The sequence below is a fragment of the Scheffersomyces spartinae genome, assembly GCF_019049425.1.
Source record: "Scheffersomyces spartinae strain ARV_011 chromosome Unknown scaffold_11, whole genome shotgun sequence".
Taxonomy (NCBI): Eukaryota; Fungi; Ascomycota; class Pichiomycetes; order Serinales; family Debaryomycetaceae; genus Lizanozyma; species Lizanozyma spartinae.
Window position 1 is genome coordinate 101,359 of NW_025065058.1, and position 19,020 is coordinate 120,378.

Sequence of the window (19,020 nt, forward strand, 5' to 3'; positions counted from 1 at the left end):
ACCATACAATATTACTACCGTTATAACTGGTATCCACGGTTGGGCTCAGGCATGTATAAGGCGTGTACCCTCGCTAGTACTCTTAGTTCTGCATTTTATGGTAGCGCTATTTTCCTGTGTATTGGTTTCATGGGGGGCATCTCATCCTCTAACGAAAAAAATAGTGGTCTACAAAGTTAAGATCATCATAAAGCCAAGGCACAAGGACATCAATAGAAGTTCAACTGGACAATGGCAGGTTCTCAGTTGAAACAGCTTAAGGCTGCATTAAAGAGCAACGGCCTTATTGGGCAAAGTAATGGGACCAAGAAAGATACTCGTTCCTCCAAGCATACGGCACGGGATCGAGAAGCCAGAGCCGAAACCTTGAATGGTATACGGGAAGAGTTCAACCGGTTTGATGAACGTATTAACCGTACTAAGAGAGATTTTACTGTTATTCAAGGAGGCAAGTTTGTGCGAGCAGGAAGTTCTGAACACAATCGGGCTGCTAAGCTGAAGGGGACAGTAGAGAAGAGTCTTGCATCCCAGTACTCAGCACGTCAACTGGTGAAAAACAAGAGTGGGGGTCTTTTAGATCGTCGTTTTGGTGCCAAGGCTGGCAAGAATTTGACAGAAGAAGAAATTATGTTGGAACGTTTCACCAGGGAACGCCAACAGAGTTCCAAGTCGAAGCGGAGCGTATTTGCATTAGGAAGTGATGATGAGGATGATGATAATGATGATGGTTTTGTGTTGACACATTCAGGGAAGGCCTTAGCATCTGAAGAAGCCAGAGGCTTGGAACTTGATGAAGATGCTTTAGGATCTGGTGACAAGAGATATGTTGATGAAGGTGAAGAAGCAGAGCTTAATCAGCCACCTCGCAAGAAATCCAAGAAAGAGGTCATGCAAGAGATCATTGCCAAATCTAAATTCCACAAACGTCAAAGACAAGCTGCATTTGAAAAGACCCAAGAAGATATTGGCGATTTAGATGATGATTTCACCGATGTCATGCAAGAGATTAACGGAGCAATAAGTAAAACTGTCAAAGCTCCTGCCTTTCTGAACAAGACACCTGAAGAATTGGAATATGATAACCAGGTGAGAGAGTTGACATATGATAGAAGAGCGGTTCCTGCTGACAGGACGAAAACAGATGAAGAGATTCAAAATGAACGTGAAGAAAAACGCAAAAAGTTGGAGCAAGATCGTTTGAATAGAATGAATGGAATGGTTGAACGTGAAGATGCAGAGGCAGATGACTTAGATGACGATTTCTGGGCTGGCTCTGAAGATGAAGTTGAAGGATTTACTATTAAGGAAGACGGTGATAAGGCTAGTGAAAATGATGAAGATGATGACGGAAGTGATAATGAAGATTTGAAGACAAGCCGAACTAGCATCAGAAGTAAAGTAAATGCTATTTCCATGCCTCTGGATTATGAACAATTTGCCGAACAATTGCAATTGTTAAAGAACTCAACAGAAGAAGAATCTTTCGTCAAGAAGGTTGTACAACAATACCAGCCACATTTGGCTCAAGGCAACAAAGAAAAGATGAACAATTTTGTCACCGTATTATATCGTCATTGTTTGACTATGCCTAAGAACTTGGATGTATACTTCTGTTTGGTAAAGAATCTCCTGGAGAAGTACAATGAAGCATTGGTTAATTTCATTCGTCACGATATTAATGGAGAAATACACAAGAGAATTCAAGCAAATGGGTCATTACGAGGATTTGATTTGATTAACTTTACATTAATTGGAATGCTTTTTTCAACATCTGATCATTATCATTTAGTTGTTACTCCTACATTGATTATCATGAACGAAATCCTTACCCATTTTAATACCAAAAACGAGTTGACATTGAACGAAATAGGTCAAGGGATTTATATTGTTGAATTACTTTTCAAATATCAAAAATTATCCAAGAGATATATACCTGAAACCACTCGATTCATTGAGAGAGCATTTATTTATCTTTGTCCTGAAATCACAAAGATAAAAGTCACTGACTTGGTATCCGTTAATATAAACCCCTCCACTGTTCATGCTACCAACATATCCAAATCTACCAAATATACCGATTCCATTGTTCCTTCTGTATTGTCAGTGCTGGTAATCACTGGGAAAACCATATCTGTGAAAGACAATGGTGTCAAGTTCGCCCTCTTAGCAAAGACTCTTGGATTGGCCAAGGAAGTTGTGGGACTTTACCGGGAATTACTGATTTTCTTTGAGTTGAGTCTTGTGGTTAAAGTTTTCACCAGTCATTTATTACATTATTACCCGAATTGGACAGAATTGGTAAAGTTCCATCAAGTTATTGATAAAGTTGTTCACAACACCACCAGACACAAATTAGCATTACAGCAACATCGTCTGTTGGCCATTGCAACGTTTGCACCTAAATTCGAAGAGAATTTCAACCCTGATCGTAAGTCATATGATCTTGATGTTCAAAAGCAGGAAGTAAGCAAGATGCAAAGACAATTGAAGAAGGAGAAGAAGGAAACCTTGAAAGACTTACGGAGAGTTACCAGGTTTGAAGCCAGACAACAAATTGAAGAGAAGAAGAGCATGTATGATGCTTATCATAAGAAGATGCATGATATTGTTGCGCTGATTCTGACTCATGAAGGAGCTGAAAAGAATCAATATGAACGGGAGAAGAAAGAACGTAAAAATAGAAAGTGATTAGCATACATAGATATGTATATATACAACTTTTTATATAAAGATTATGCAGAAAATAAGTTTTCTACATCAACATTTATAATGAACAAATGTCAGTCAAGTATTAGAATAATTATAAACGGTGTCGAGAAATAAACAAGCAACGGCGATTTCAAGAAATAAAGCAACAAAAAACGGAACGATATTAACAAAAAAATGTCAGAAAGGATTAGCACTATGCTTAGACTTGAGACATGGTTGGAACACCGACTCTTGGAGTGGATCTGGAGGTAGAACCAAACAATCCACCGTTCAACAAACTAATGAAACTAAAGATGGAGGAAGCAACAAAAATAAAGGCCGAAAAGTATAAAAAGGCAACGGAGGCTTGAGCCTTTCTACATCTTCCACTAGAAAATTGAGCAATGTTGTTACTTTCAATGTAAGCTTGGTTTGAACAAGAGTGAACATGGATGTTTGCGGCGATGGCAGTGGCAGCAGCAAAAGTGAAGACAAAGTTCAAAAAATCAAAAGTGAAAAGAATCACGGGCCAAGCAAAGGCAGCAAACAAATAAGCCAAGATACCATAGAAAGTAGATGTTAAGATACCAAAGGCAGCAGCAAATACGGCAAAGTTTACTTGGGGGTTGGATTGGTAGACAGTGGTGGCAGCAAGAGAACCTGCAAGACCAAGGGCAATGACAAGGAAGACAAAGTTGAAAGCACGTAAAATGGTATCTCCGAGGGCCAACATTATTAAATAGTATTAATCGTAGTAGTGGTAGTGATGGTGGTCGATGACGGGTATTCGCAATACGATAATTAGTCAATTGATCTCAATGACTCAACAGAGGGAAAGAAGAAAGAAAGAAATGCAATTAATTTATCGACAATAACACCACGAATGAAAACTTGGGCTTTAAGGGGAAACTCCATTTGTTGATGTTTCTCTAGAGTGTATACAGGTAGTCGGAACTGAGTGGTTGGTTAGTAAGTATGGGTGGGCACTTTGTTCTGTTAAGCCTGCACCTACGCTTATTACTATTGTGTGGTGGAGTTCGATAGATTATAATCTTAGTAGTAATAACAATAATAATAATAATGTGGTGGTATTGACGATCAGCCAGCCAATAGCCGTTATACCTTGTTGTACTGGTAGTGGTGCTAATGGTACTACTGTTGCTGTTGTTACTACCACTACTGCTCCACAGCTGCTTCCTATGCTACTACCACCACTTCTACACTGTACAATTGCTCTAATCCATTGCTTCACTATTAAATTCCACCTAATGACGTCAACTTTAATTCCGTGTGACTACTGACTTCTTAATTGGCCATCTCTCGTTCTCGAAACGGACCTCCAGTTATTGTGGCATTCGGCACTTCCGGAAACTGCTATTTGTTCTTGGGCCGCATTAGGCAATACCTTTTTGAAACACTTGTCGTTCTCGGGCTTAGAAAAACCTTCGAAGGTATGGAACACTTGGATGGCTCAAAGTAAGAATATTGTTATTGGTGTTGGTATTGTATTATTGTTTTATGTTGGTCACTGTAAACGACAACGGCTCATTTCATTTCATTTCTTCTATTCTTTGGGGGGGTTTACATTATATACTATTTCCATGACTCCATCGAGACTGCATCTAATCGCATTTTACCATCATCATTACCTTACAAAGACCTTTCCTCTGTGCACTACACAGAGAATCCATCAGTCGACTCAACTAATTCAATTTATTCTTATGCTTTTCAACTTCTTCAACAACCTTTTTATTCAAACACACTGAAGTGACACTTTCCCCTTCGGATGTCACAGCCTCCCAATCTGCTCCTAAGTCTAGTAACTTCTCGGCAACAGTGACATGTTCCTCACTCATGGCATGATGTAAGCTTGTCCACCCTAAACCGTCCGTAGAATTAACATTCACTTTCCCCTCGTTAACAAGCAATTCAACTAATTCAACGGATCCAACACTAGCGGCACGATGCAACGCATTTAAGCCTCGCTTATCTTTGGCTCCAGCTCGAAGTCCATAACTTGACTTGCCGACTGTCAAAAGCCATTTGGCAAGTTGTATACATCTTTTAGATATTGCCAATTGTAGTACGGTGGTGCCAGTATTAGTACCCGCATTAATATTACTACTTGGAAACTGTTGTAGTAAATACTCCAACAAAACTAGGTTGCCAACACTTGCTAAGATGTGAAGAGGCAGCCAATCGGAAATATCCAAGATCTCACTTGCTGATTCATCAAAATGAACCCGGAATTGTGGTGTTAATGCCTTGATAACTTGAGAATTCTGTGTACTACATGCCCAGTGTAATGAGGTTCTACCATCTTCGTCTTCCTGAAAAAGATCTGCGTTGCCATTGGCTATACTTTGTTCTATAAGTTGAACTGCTAGTTGGGTATTGTTCTGCTGTACTGCATTATGTATGGGATATGTCTTGGTATCTTGGTCCGTCATCTTTAATTTAGAGCCCAAGTACTCAGTCCCTATAAAGTAGTCTAACAATTTTGTCTAAACATCATTTTTAATAAAGGTCGTGCACTTACCAGGAGAATTCATATGTTCCGTCTGATTTTATTCAGACTTTATAATCCACATATTGAACAAAATTCTATACCTTTTATTCAATATTACTTATGTATATATAAAAATGAACACTTAATCAAACCACCGCTTTCTCTTTTGATTGGCCGAAAGTGTGGCCTGGGTGATCCGAGCTGCCATGGAATACCAAGAAGTTGGATCTGCGGCAACACTAGCATAGTTTATAGCAGATTCCATGGTATAAGACCAACCTGGAGTAATTGTAGATACAACTGCTGGAGATCCGGTGACGGAAACGTAATATGAAGAAATAGAACTTGTTGCAAACCGTCTACTCCAAGTGGACATGGTAACAGTAGAACCTGGCTGCATTTGCATAGGAGCATATCTAGTTCTTCCTGTTTGTAAAGTATAAGGAACTGTGAACAGTCTGGTATCAATAACAGCAGGTGCAGGACCTGTACCACCACTTGGAGTTTGAGGATCAGGACCTGGACCTGTGAAAGTATTAAGGGTAGATAATACCAATTTAACTCCCAGAGCATCAGAAGTAGTGGAAGGACCTGTCATTCCTGTTAAGGTAATCCGAGGGGTGTAGTTGATTGTGATTGCCTTTTTGAAAACAGTATAAATCTGGAAAAAATAGACACCATTAGAAATAAGTGATGCAGGTATTTCAGCAGAGTAACTCTTCAGTGGGATTGCTTGATTATTCACAAAACTCTTGAAACATTTTATATTAGAATTTGGTCCAGCACATAACAAAATCGAATAAGATTTAGCATTAGCAAGCGAAAATACGTTTGAAGAATCAGGATCAGAATCTGACCATGAAATAGTAACAGTGGACCCTCCCGAGAATGAGGCTCCCACTTTAGGGGCCGTCACAGACACATCGGCCACACAGAGCCCTAGTAACACCAACAAGTGTAGAAAGATGAGCATATTTTAAATGTGTGATGTGATGACTGGAAACGAATAAGATCAGTATTTATATGGCACTCTTCAAGCTCTAGTCAAAGCGATATTCTCTCGTGGACAAGAAGAGAGGACGAGGACGACAAGGACGACGAAAGCAGATGTTCAGTGGAATGAGATGTAAAGTCAACTTAAATATTCCGTTGATTGTTTAGTTTTCACCTATTGATCCTAAAGATATTGAAGCTGTGACTGTTACAATTATTCCCCTTGTCGTTCAGTGTTGCGTTGTACACCTTAAAATAGCACCTTTCAGGTTGATGGGGTAGTGGCTGTGTTCATCTTTTCTGGAATGAACCGCGTATGGGTGGCTTGGCGTTTTTGTGTGGTGTGCACATACAACTTATAAACAGAAAAAAGAACCCCTTTGTCGCGGTATTTGTGATTGTGCGACAATACCAAATTAGGCATGTTGGCGTGTAGTATTGAGTTGTGGGGCGTTAAACGGAGTAAAGCTAGCTAGTCCTCTTCAATACTGTGCCGCATGGTATAGACATCTCTATTATTTGTATTTATTAATGCAAAATTTAGTATTATGTACAAGAATCTATCTGAATAACGGCCTGCGCTCACAGACACACTTAATGATCAAACGAATAACTATATGTTGAAAATCCAGACAATTCGGAAATACCAGAAGTATTCGATCTCTGTAACTTCAATGTAAGATCTAATGTAATGTCAGGAGAAAGGAAATGGTTTCCCAAAGAAACTGGTTTACTGTAATCAGGAAAGCTCATACCTGATCTTAATGGCAACCCCTCGGAGTTATTATTGAGATGATTAATTGCAAATGAGTTTTCAGATTTAACATCATTGTCTTCATCTTCCAGGTTAACTTGAATAATAACACTGTCCTCATTGCTGACAGTAATATTATCTTCTTCATCATTATAGTGAGTGAGGTTCGCAGGTGCAGTTTGCGACCGTTTAAAGTGAGGAATTGTTGGAGACATTGCGTTGGCTGATTCAATGACTCGAGAAGATTCAGGTTGAGTTAAGGAATTGGATGGTGATGGTGATGGTGATGAACGCCTTCGAATACCACCAGTACTTCTAACTTGAGACCGGTTGATTATAGAGGGTCTTTTGGGTGCAACATTAGTCCGTGTGTTTCCTTTTCGCGACGTAATGGATAGTGGTATACGATTCAACCGCAATGGCAGAGCAACTTTTGCAATAGTGGATTTCCAAAAATCCGATGTGAAGGGGGCTAGAACCATGTACATAAGCGTATCTTTTTGAAAATTGAATCTGTTTAGTCAAAAGGTTAGCAATAATTGCTTATGCGGCACACTTAACTAAATGAATATTAATCAGTTTAAGACGTTTTGTATAGGACTTGACTTCAGTCAAGTTTCAACGAAAAGAGTCCAATTGAACATACAAGTGAGACCCGTAAATTGGTTCGTTTAAGAAACAGAGAGACAACGCTCTATATATATAACTATACATTTTTATCAGTAGACATGACAGGTAATCGGTAAGGGTGTAGCACGGAAATAACAATTGGAACACATACAGGTACACCTGCTTTAAAAAAGCCTATGTTCAAAAAAAAAAAACATAAGTACCGGGCAATAAAAGAATGAAAACCTTTTCTAGCAACACCCGTGAACATAAAGGACTCCGAGAACCTTAGCTTGTTTGCGGGCTGGAAACAGTAGGATATTAGCTGTTGGTGCTAACCTTTATTAATGGTTTGGAAGTCAGTCGGAATGGTTCCGCGAAGCTTGTCTTGGCTGGATCTGATAAAATTATCGTTCCATCGCAAGTTCTTTGGTTCCGAATGCTAGGTGCGGATATGGCAAGGCTGAAACTGTAAGATTAAAATCAAATAAATTAGATGCAAGACAAAACCCGAAAGTTAATTGACGACGGAGCCAAGAAGCAGTTAACTCCCATTTAGGATAAAGAGCCGTTCCGGCAGCCGTTTTCTTCAGAATAAGACCCGCGTACAACTTGGTTTTGTCCGATGGATCTTAAGTCCACCAGTTCGTGTCCCAAAGCAGAAATTTTTTTGCATTCTCCGGAACATATAACTTTGATCACTGTAAATTCCTTCCTCTACAACAATAAGCATCTTTGTAGTCCTTATAATGGAATCTTTTGCCTCTCGGAGTTTACAATCTTTTTGATCGGGTGTAGCTCCCGGTGTTTAAACCTGAACGGTGCTAGTGCACCTGGTTTCATGACCACAGTTAGTGCTCATATTTATATGTTGTTGTAACACTAGTAAAGAATTACGTTTCCTGAATAGAAGCTATTGTTGTTGCAGTTTCAGTGGTGTACACTTTAGAAACGGCACACGTCAGCCATTTGTTCGGCTCCTAGATAGTAGCCGTTACTGGACGTAGAGCTGTTTTCACTTCTTCCTATAGAGGTTATATTCCTGATCCAAAAAAGTACGTTTACTCCCATGCCAAAGCAATTCTGGATCAATGCTCCTTCATTTTTGATGTGACAGTACCTTTCATACATATTACGTACTTTCCACTACATTCATTATATTTTAGAAATCTTAATCGCTAAACTATTAACTTTGATTGTCCATTAATCCGTCTATTATTCTGTATTGCGGTACTAGTACATTTTTAAGCATATCCCCGATATAAATATAATAACTATTTATTAAGAATGCTCAAAAGTGCCGTATTCATTTTCGCATTTTATAACAGATATTCTTAAATGCCATGTTCCGAAGGCTGTGTCTTGCCCGGTACTGATGAAGCATAACAAGAGTGAAAGGTATAAGTATCAGCACTAGTGTAGTGCATTCGTTACATATAGTAACCATCTCTACTTTACAATATGGTTAACGACATGGAAGTGACCTGTGCGTGCAAAGACGAAATGTCGCGCTATAAATGTGAATGTGGCCTGGGGCAATCGAAATGATAAGAGTAGGTTCATGCCTTTTATTGGGTTCCTTACACTCGCTGTGTGGTTGGGGACTCTTCTTTTCGTAAGTCATGCTTCCAAGCGTAATATTTCTCCATAAAGGACCAGAAAGTATTAAATGGTCAGAATGATGTGATATGATACATCAAGATGATGAATTTTTATGAACTATCAATGTTTATACTACAGATCATGAGACTCCTTCAAATACGGAATTTTACAAATGGATAACAAGTAGCTTGTGGTTTCATATATATCGTATCAGGGTTGCCATTATTCTGGTTAACTAACATGGCCCTCTCCTAGTGGTTGATGAGGGCTTAATTAAGCTCATTTTATAATTTATTAGATCATATACCATATATTGGTGCAAACTGCAAATTAGTTCAGTCACGTGATGCTGAAGTTAAATTATAGGTCGTGCAAGCTGTCTAGAAGCTTCACGTGATGCTGAAGTTAAATTATAGGTCGTGCAAGCTGTCTAGAAGCTTCACGTGACAATTTGACGGTACGGCATTCCCAATCCGTACCACTAAATCTGCTGGTCCAGGTAATCGACCATTATCCTTACTCGCTCTTAGATAGTCTTTCTAAAACTGCTAAAATATGAATGAAAAGCTTGAACAGATTATTCTTCCTTCCTTGTTGATTGGCAATTGTGTGCTGATTGAATGGTGTCCATACTAGTCTTTGAATTGATATAAGAATGAATATTTGCAATGCCTCAACTTAACCCGCCAACCCGCGGATGTTACTTTTTTGAGCGAAATGCCGCTAAAGCTTGAATTTTCAAGGAAATCATTATTATAAAGCTTGAAGTTCCCCCATTATCATCTTTAGACAACTCTTTCTTTTGTTCCTTTAACCATAAAATAACACACAATGGCTATCACATTGAAGAACCCTGAGTTGATTAGATCCACCCCATTTATTAATGGTGAATGGTACCAATCAAAGTCCTCCAAGAGCTTTGATGTCACCGATCCTGCTACTGGTGAATTAATCATCACTCTTCCAGATCAGACTGAAGAAGAAATTGATGAGGCTATCCGCTTGACTCACACCGCCTTCCATGATTTTAAGAAGCTGAGTGTTTACGAAAGGTCCAAGTGCTTGAGAAAGTTACATGACTTGATGATTGAAAACTTAGATGATTTGGCTCGTATCATTACTTGGGAAAACGGTAAATGTATGGCTGATTCTATTGGTGAAATCAAATATGCTGCGTCTTACTTTGAATGGTTTGCTGAAGAAGCCAAACGTATGTATGGTCATACTATTCAACCTACCAACCAAAATAATAAAGTACTTACTTTCAAGCAACCTGTTGGAGTTGTTGGTTTGTTGTGTCCTTTCAATTTCCCATCTGCCATGGGTGCTAGAAAATTGGCTCCCGCTTTTGCTGCAGGTTGTACTACTATCTTAAAGCCAGATGGTCAAACTCCATTGTCATCCCTTGCCTTGGCTTACTTGGCCGATAAGGCTGGATTCCCTAAGGGTACTTTCAATGTCGTGGTTGTTTCTGTGGATCACACACCAATGTGTGGTCTTAAATTCTGTGAGTCATCTCTCATTTCAAAAATTTCCTTTACTGGTTCAACCCCTGTGGGTAAGCTTTTGATGGGCCAAAGTGCACTGACTTTAAAGAAATTGTCCATGGAACTTGGAGGTAATGCTCCAGTCATTATTTTTGATGATGCTGACTTAGACCTTGCTGTTGATCAAGCCATTGCTTCTAAGTTCAGATCTTTGGGTCAAACTTGTGTTTGTGCTAATAGAATTTATGTGCACGCTAAGATCTATGATGAGTTTGCAAATAGATTTGCTGCAAAAGTTGAACAATTCAAGATTGGTAACGGTTTTGAAGAAGGTGTTACCCACGGATGCTTGATTAATGACCGTGCCATTGCTAAAGTTGAAGACCACATTGCCGATGCTGTTTCCAAAGGTGCCAAAGCCATTGTTAAAGGTGGTCGTTTACTTGAATTGGGCCCTCACTTTTATAAGCCAGCTGTTCTCATTAACGTTACTCCAGATATGAAGGTATGTCACGAAGAAACTTTTGGTCCATTGGGTGCGTTAATTAAATTTGAAACCAAGGAAGAAGTTTTGGAATATTGTAACGATACACCTTTTGGGTTATCTTCATATGTTTTCACCAAGGACTTGAACACTGTCTGGTACATGTCAGAATGGTTACAATCTGGTATGGTTAGTGTCAACACTGGTTTGTTCACTGATGCTGCCTTACCTTTTGGAGGAGTCAAGGAAAGTGGTTTCGGCAGAGAAGGTTCATTGTATGGTATCGATGATTACACTGTCATTAAGTCTGTCACATTGGGTAACATCTACATGTGAGTGTTATCACATTGTATTATTTATTACTAAAAAAAAGTAGTTTAGTCAAAATGTACATAAATTTATGAACTCTGTAAATTTTTAGCGGGATTGTACCCAAATAGGAATACGGACCCGAACACCTATTTCCATCACATTGTGCATCTTTTCAAAGCTTCACAATTGAAATCAATATGGTGAGGTTCCCTAGCCTTCTTTTGCAGTCAATGGTTACCCTTATATTTTGGTGATAGTCCATTTATGACCGATGTAGAAGAATCTGACTCCGGGTCCAATGAGTACCCGGAGTTTGCCAGTGTTACGACCACTCCAAGTGAGAACGAGTACGGAGATAATGGTGGCGATTTGTACCAGGTTGTTAACCAGGATGATCTAGAACATGACATCAGCAAGAAGGCGGATCGAATGCTTTTGACAAAAGACCGGGAACAAGATGAGAAACGGTATGAGAAGACACAGAAACAGTACGACAAATGGGCAAATCATGTGAGCGAATTGAAGCGACTGTTAGAACAAAAGTTAGGGTCTCGACTGCTTAAATTGAGTGAACGGAAAAAGATTACCCAGGATATTCGATGGTATGAGGAGAATGAACTTTTGCCATTGATTGAAGACTTGAAACAGATTAAAACTCGTTTGGATGAAACCAACCGGGCTCTATCGGGTGAAGGACAGGGTGCAAATGACGGAGACGATAGACTTCCCGGAGAAACAGAAAGAGATTATTTGATTAGAAAGGGGAAGATTACTGCTTTTGGGAATAGTACTGGATTCCATCAGGAAGATGTGCTTGAATCTGCTGTTGAAAGGAAAAGTCATACCAAACTTGTAGAGCCAGGGTTTGCTCTGACTTATTTAGGAACATCTCACCAGCAGCAGCAGAAACAGCAAAAACAGCAAAAACAAGTGGAGACTGATGAACGGATTAAAATTGAAAATGAATCAGTTGAAGATGAATCAGTCGAAGATGAAGAGTCTGTTAGTGACGAGGGTAAGGTTGATCTGGGATCTGATTATGATCCACCAGACAGTGATTATGAACCAGATGAAGCATATGTGAGTACTGTGGAGGAAACAGATGATATTGAAGTTTCAGAACGCATGGATTTGGACGCAGCTGCCGTCTCCAAATCCATAGAAGAAGAATCCAAAATTGATGACGGGGACGAAAATATCTACCAAGCTCGGTTGAAAAAATGGTGTGAATGGAGATCGTCTTTATCTGGAGCAGCGAATAGAGATTCCAGTCCTGATGAGGCGGAATGGTTTAAGCCAAATCCTAAAACTCCTGATGCTGTGTTAAACAATCAGTTCCGGATTCCGGGCGATATCTATCCTTCCTTATTTGATTATCAGAAAACATGCGTACAATGGCTATGGGAATTGTATCAGCAAAAGACTGGAGGAATAATTGGTGATGAAATGGGGTTAGGGAAAACTGTACAAATTATTTCTTTTATCACAGGTTTGCATTATTCTGGGCTTTTAGATAAGCCAGTGTTGGTTGTGGTACCTGCAACCGTTATGAACCAATGGGTTAAAGAGTTTCATAGATGGTGGCCTCCCTTGAGATGTTGTATTTTGCACAGTATCGGTAGTGGTATGGCTAACAAGAAAGTAGATGAAGCTAAGTTGGAGATGATATTGGAAATGGAAGATGAAGATGACCCAGCCTCTAAGAAGGCTTTCAACGCCATAAAATCAAAAATGAATGCTCAAAGAATTGTCGATAATGTCATGGAGAACGGGCATGTATTAATTACAACTTACGTGGGTTTAAGGATTTATTCTGACCAGATTCTTTCTCGTGATTGGGGTTACGTTGTTTTGGATGAGGGCCACAAGATCCGTAATCCTAATCTGGCTATCACCATTTGTTGCAAGCAGATCAAAACATATAATAGAATTATTCTTTCGGGTACACCAATTCAGAATAATTTAGTTGAATTATGGTCATTATTTGATTTTGTCTTCCCCGGTCGATTAGGTACTTTACCTGTTTTTGAACAGCAATTTGCTGTACCTATAAATATGGGGGGTTATGCCAATGCAAGTAATGTTCAGGTACAAACTGGTTATAAATGTGCTGTTATTTTGAGAGATTTGATTTCTCCATATTTATTAAGACGATTGAAAAAGGATGTTGCTAAGGACTTGCCCAAGAAAGAAGAAATGGTTCTTTTCATTAAACTAACAAAACTACAACAAGAAATGTATGAGCTGTTCCTTGCTTCTGAAGAGTTACAAGCTATTTATAAAGGTAGACGGAATGTCTTAATGGGGGTTGATATTTTAAGAAAGATTTGCAACCATCCTGATTTGGTTAATCGAGATATCCATAGGAAAGGTTATGGGTACTACAAGAAGTCCGGGAAGATGGTAGTTCTCAAGGATTTACTCTCGTTATGGAGAACTCAGGGGCATAAAATATTATTATTTTGTCAAACAAAACAAATGCTAGATATTTTAGAGAAGTTCATTGTTGATAGTGTGATATTTGATCCAGCAATGGTTTATTTACGAATGGATGGTTCAACTCCAATTGCTAAAAGGCAGCAATTAGTTGATCAATTTAACAGTACTCCCTCAATAACTCTTTTCCTCTTAACTACTAAAGTGGGAGGACTTGGTGTTAATTTGACTGGTGCTGATAGAGTTATTATTTATGATCCCGATTGGAACCCCTCGACTGATATTCAGGCTAGGGAAAGAGCTTGGAGACTAGGTCAAACTAAAGATATAACGATTTATCGTTTTATGGCTACTGGATCAATTGAAGAAAAGATTTATCACCGTCAAATCTTCAAAACCTTTTTAACGAATAAGATTTTAAAAGATCCCAAACAAAAGAGGTTTTTTAAATTGAATGATTTACATGATTTATTTACTCTTGGTGATCAGTGTGAAAGGGGAACTGAGACTGGTGATTTATTTTTGAATAAAAGTAAAGAAGTGCAATATGACAAGAATGCCACTAAGAGTCGGAAATCCAATCGACTATTCGGAATTGAAAATAGTCAAACAATTGACTCCAATAAAGATGATTTTGAAGAAGTTGCAAAAATAGGTGGTGTTAGTAGCCTTTATGAATATGAGGGTGAGCCAGATAAAGCCAAAGGCAGTGAAGGGAATGAAGATAATCGTATAATGCAAGGTATATTCCGTCAGAATGGGGTACATTCTAGTATTAAGCACGATGATATTGTTGACTCGACGATACAGAATCAAGAGTTATCATTAGTGGAACGAGAAGCAAATAAAATAGCTACTCTGGCTGCTGATGCTCTCAAACGTTCCAGAAGGTTAACACGACGTAATGTTGAGATTGGAACACCAACTTGGACTGGACGGTTTGGTAAAGCTGGGAAAATCACCAAAAAGAGTCTTAGTAAGAACAAATCAAGCAACGACAATAAGTTATCATCACAGCTGATTCTTGCAGGATTGAAGGAAAGATCTCAGAATACCAAAGTACTGAATCTGAGATCGTCTACATTAAATGGCGAACCTTCTGCATTGGAGGATAAGGAAAAGCTTATAGGACGGATTGTGGACTATATGAAAGGATTAGAAGGTAATTTCAGTAAATCACAGGGCATTATAAACGGGTTGCAAATACACTTAAAAGATGATCAGGAGATAATGGTAATGAGGGCTTTACTTCGGCAAGTATCGAACTGGGATATCAATCGGAAAGGGTGGGTTTTAAAGTCGGAATTTGTTTGATTCCTTTGCAATTCATTTTAAATTAATTTATGTTAGAATATGATTAAAATTAACAGAAATTGGTGCAAAACTTTGGCGTTCCAGTGTAGTTCGCAATACATTTATTAACTCAATTTACAATTTGCAATCGAAGGTGTTGGATGGGTTAGAAAATACTTTTAGTTTGCATCAAGCACAAGTACCTCGTAGTCCAGTCTATATGTACAGTGATGTATGTATGCGGTATTCACCATATGCATGTAACTTTTCTTATTTGAAACTGAGAAGGTATGCACAGTCCGCATATAATTCTGATCATAGTAATAGAACTTTTGATAAATAAAATAACAATACTACACGCATTCAAGGAGAAAAGAAGCCAGGACCGAGATGCATTGTGTAAATGTGCAGTTGGTTGAACTAATTCTTCTACAAAAGAAAAGTTCGCAGATTTAATGCGTATCAAGATAATGACATTACTTAAAGAATTAATATTGCATACCAATAAGCCCCACATATAAAACAAATAGAATAGCATACGATTGAATACCTTTTTCATGAACTATAATATGCTTAGACTAATGACAGATTCAGGGTATGTAAAAAGGCTACACACGAGTATGGGTCCATTTTCACAGGGGGAGAGGAATAATTTGGAATTTGGATAAGAAATAAAATAGCCTGATCGTAATCAAGTTCGGGTGCGATTTCAAGTAACTCCGACAGGGCAGTTGTTCAATTTAAGTTCATAGAGGTTTGAAGATAAATCAGGGGCTCGGTTCCATAATATTTATTTAGTTACGGCTATTGTATGCAGCGGAAAAAAGCATATACTGCATGGAACAGTGGCCACAAACCAAAACGTATCGAAAAGATGCGCCGTCAGAATCAAGTTTGGGGTGCAATCAACAAATACCCCTTAACTCACATAGATATCTATTGGACCATAGTTTCGATGCAGCATGAAGCTACACACGCAATGCATCCAGACATTGATAAGCTATGCGTAAGCTGATTCTTGTTGGAAAAAAAACAAATTCTTGCTTTGATGCAGTCGATTAACCCTTAAAGGTGGAGATTCTATATATATTCTTAATGGTTAACGTATCTGTCAGTATAGCTGTCGATATTTTGTTATTAACAACATAATATCTGGATCATATGCACTTAAGCCTCATCAGTGAGGGGATGCTACATAGGTTGTTGGGGCTATTGTGCAAAGGGCTTTTCCCCTAAGCTCTCGCATGTGTTTTCTGATTTCATAATAGTAAATTTGTAACACGTATGCACCGCGCAAGCAAAGAAGCCTGGTGCAGCTATTATGCTAATGTGGGCTACCGAATTAGGATTATTATAGTAACAGGGATAACAAGACTTCCAGATCCAGAAGATCGCAGAAGGAACATTGAAAACAGGGCATATGACAAGCGAAGGACTTTATTCTGAATTTATTGTTGGCTGTCAAGCAAAGTTAGCTTGATTGAAATTTGTTGACGAGTCTTTTATTAAGCCTCTTCGGGCTGCCTTGACTTCTGTGCTATATGATCCACACGAGCACTCAAAAAGTTACCAAGTAATCATGCATTATGGCGGTAACTCCGAATTTTCAATATATTACATGGAAAATGCAACTTCATTCCCCAACTGATGTGATTAATCGTGGCTCCTTGCCTAGACGAGAATACACTGTAGAGGTAGGAAGGCATTGCGGATAAAGCGTGCGAGTTTTCCGCAGCACGTGGATGACGTTAGAAACTAGATGTAGTGGAAAGGGAAGCAGACGTGGGACTAGAAGCGGACCCGTTCCATGTAAATGTACAGAATCAATAAAATTGTCTCCAATTACACTAATCGCCAAACTATTTTTATTGGGAACAAATAGGCAACGCAGATTGTTAGACATTCTCTATCATGAGCTAAACTTGGCAGTCACAATTATGGTTTGTAAAACCGTAAAGGTGACATTTGGGTGTTCGGTTGTTCTCTTTGCGCAGAAAAAAAAAGGATTCTATTGTAATGTTTAGAAAGAGGAAGGCCTCACATTGTTCTAGCCTACATAGTTCATGTACATTGCAGAAACGTTCTCCCCAACTTGACGCAACTTGCACTTGGACAAGATGCACACACCTGGCGAACCTGTTCGGCTTTAGGCTAACAAGTTTGAACAGTAAACGTAGATGTTAGGAGAATGAATAATAGAGATGATGGTCCTCTTATATAGGAGGGGAATGGAAAAACCTCCTCCAATTGTCACACTCAGTACAATAGCTATATCAAGGAAGAATAATCCGAAAAGATCTATACCTTCAAGGGCCCTGTTAAAAAGCTCAGATAATATAAGTTACTAGAATCTGTATGGAAAAGTGCAACTAATACCGTAAACCAAAAAGCACAAGTGGAGCCCCCACTGCAGACAATGCATGTGGAGGACATTACTTCAAAGCGGGAAGCGGAATTCGGCATAAAGACAATTATAGACTATTTTTATTTTTTCACGATTATTTTCCTCCCAAATAGGTCTTCACCATTCGATAATAGTTAGTGCATTGCCACCCCAACTTCATCAAAATATATACGACCTCTGTAAACTCCCTTCCTTCTGCGTCGGCACTGGGAGGCTCTGGTCATAAGAATAGTGGATTGATTTTGGATCGATTGTATGGTGTCCCGAGAAATTTAATTACAGACTCGTTGTTTCAGGTGAGACAAAAGCCAACATGGAAGAATTTGCATATTAAGATAAGCAAGCAACATAGCATGAATTGAAGCAGGAACATGATACCTACATACATACATATGTATATTCATGCTGAAACGCCAGAGCGAAAGCCTTGTACATATTGTGGTGTAAGGGAGGATTCAATGCACCGAAATAGGGTATTTTCTACTGTTGCATTAGACTTAAAAGTTATGTTTGGCCTTGATTTGCTACATGAGTTTTCAAAATAGGATGATAAGTAAGAGTTTAATCCATGAGATGAAACGGTTTCCCCGGATTAGGTACCTATTAAAAGCTGTCGTTGCATTTTGGTATTAGGTAGATCTTAGGATACACAATAAGATTATGGAAATATTTCAGGTCGAAACTACCTGAAGTCAGGTATTCATTGGAGTACGTCACGAACAATTTTACGACCCTTCAACAACAAATGTAATTTAAATTAGAAGAAAGGAATAATACTCAGGTTATAATATCCATCCCATCATGGAGTTACAACTCTTGGTACCTTTGATGAAGATAGTTTAAGCTACTGTTATAGGGTAGCGTTCCCCGTATCTAAGGCTAATTCTGTGTGGAAGATTTCATGCAAGTTTTGCTTTTTCTATGTGTCTGTATATATTTGCATATGCATGCACGTATGGATGTATGGTAACATGGGAGAATATATGGTTACATGTGTGGATGGATGCAAAGTCCATATGTACGAATGTAGGTTTTCGTACATAAACCTTTTTTATGTGTACCTGGGTATTCACTAATATAGGAGCGAAATCAATTTTTTTTTAAGCTTACTACAGATTGGTATGTGGCTATAATTTAATGATGATGACGAAGAAGGAATTTTTTTTTTAACTTACAAGCTATGAATAATGGAGTTCCAGGTTGAACGAAAAGGAGAGTTGGTATGCACATAGAGCGGGATCAATAGTCCGCACGCCCTTTTTGTTGTGTGCTCTGCAGGTGATTGTTATGCACAAAGTCGCCATGCACTCCGTTTCATCATAGGTCCTGCATTATGTACGTCACGCCCGCGCGTACCGTCACAGTACTGAACAGTGTTGGCCCACCAACACGCGGAAATCGTAATGTTAGTGCAGGTCACTTTGACCACACAACCCTCACTGCAGAACG

At 38.9% G+C, this 19,020-nt stretch overlaps 6 protein-coding genes across 6 annotated transcripts; 3 read left to right on the top strand and 3 right to left on the bottom strand.

Annotated features, from left to right (window-relative positions):
- Positions 1 to 51: 51 nt before the first annotated feature.
- On the top strand, positions 52 to 2,688 carry NOP14 (snoRNA-binding rRNA-processing protein; the record flags this gene model as incomplete). Its single annotated transcript, XM_043191410.1, has 2 exons — positions 52 to 76; positions 239 to 2,688. 2 exons carry the CDS (start codon positions 52 to 54, stop codon positions 2,686 to 2,688), a joined length of 2,475 nt encoding a protein of 824 aa, XP_043049053.1.
- A 220-nt stretch (positions 2,689 to 2,908) lies between these two features.
- Positions 2,909 to 3,421, bottom strand: NCE102 (Nce102p; the record flags this gene model as incomplete). Its single annotated transcript, XM_043191411.1, has 1 exon — positions 2,909 to 3,421. The coding sequence occupies one exon, from the start codon at positions 3,419 to 3,421 to the stop codon at positions 2,909 to 2,911; it is 513 nt and encodes a 170-aa protein (XP_043049054.1).
- Positions 3,422 to 4,391: 970 nt separating this feature from the next.
- On the bottom strand, positions 4,392 to 5,203 carry KQ657_000574 (uncharacterized protein; the record flags this gene model as incomplete). Its single annotated transcript, XM_043191412.1, has 2 exons — positions 4,392 to 5,049; positions 5,199 to 5,203. The coding sequence occupies 2 exons, from the start codon at positions 5,201 to 5,203 to the stop codon at positions 4,392 to 4,394; spliced, it is 663 nt and encodes a 220-aa protein (XP_043049055.1).
- Positions 5,204 to 5,339: 136 nt separating this feature from the next.
- Positions 5,340 to 7,159, bottom strand: KRE9 (Kre9p; the record flags this gene model as incomplete). Its single annotated transcript, XM_043191413.1, has 2 exons — positions 5,340 to 6,136; positions 6,838 to 7,159. The coding sequence occupies 2 exons, from the start codon at positions 7,157 to 7,159 to the stop codon at positions 5,340 to 5,342; spliced, it is 1,119 nt and encodes a 372-aa protein (XP_043049056.1).
- A 2,827-nt stretch (positions 7,160 to 9,986) lies between these two features.
- KQ657_000576 (succinate-semialdehyde dehydrogenase (NAD(P)(+))) lies at positions 9,987 to 11,462 on the top strand (the record flags this gene model as incomplete). Its single annotated transcript, XM_043191414.1, has 1 exon — positions 9,987 to 11,462. The coding sequence occupies one exon, from the start codon at positions 9,987 to 9,989 to the stop codon at positions 11,460 to 11,462; it is 1,476 nt and encodes a 491-aa protein (XP_043049057.1).
- A 173-nt stretch (positions 11,463 to 11,635) lies between these two features.
- KQ657_000577 (DNA-dependent ATPase) lies at positions 11,636 to 15,188 on the top strand (the record flags this gene model as incomplete). The annotated part of the gene is made up of 2 exons (XM_043191415.1): positions 11,636 to 11,643; positions 11,696 to 15,188. 2 exons carry the CDS (start codon positions 11,636 to 11,638, stop codon positions 15,186 to 15,188), a joined length of 3,501 nt encoding a protein of 1,166 aa, XP_043049058.1.
- Between the last annotated feature and the right edge of the window lie 3,832 nt (positions 15,189 to 19,020).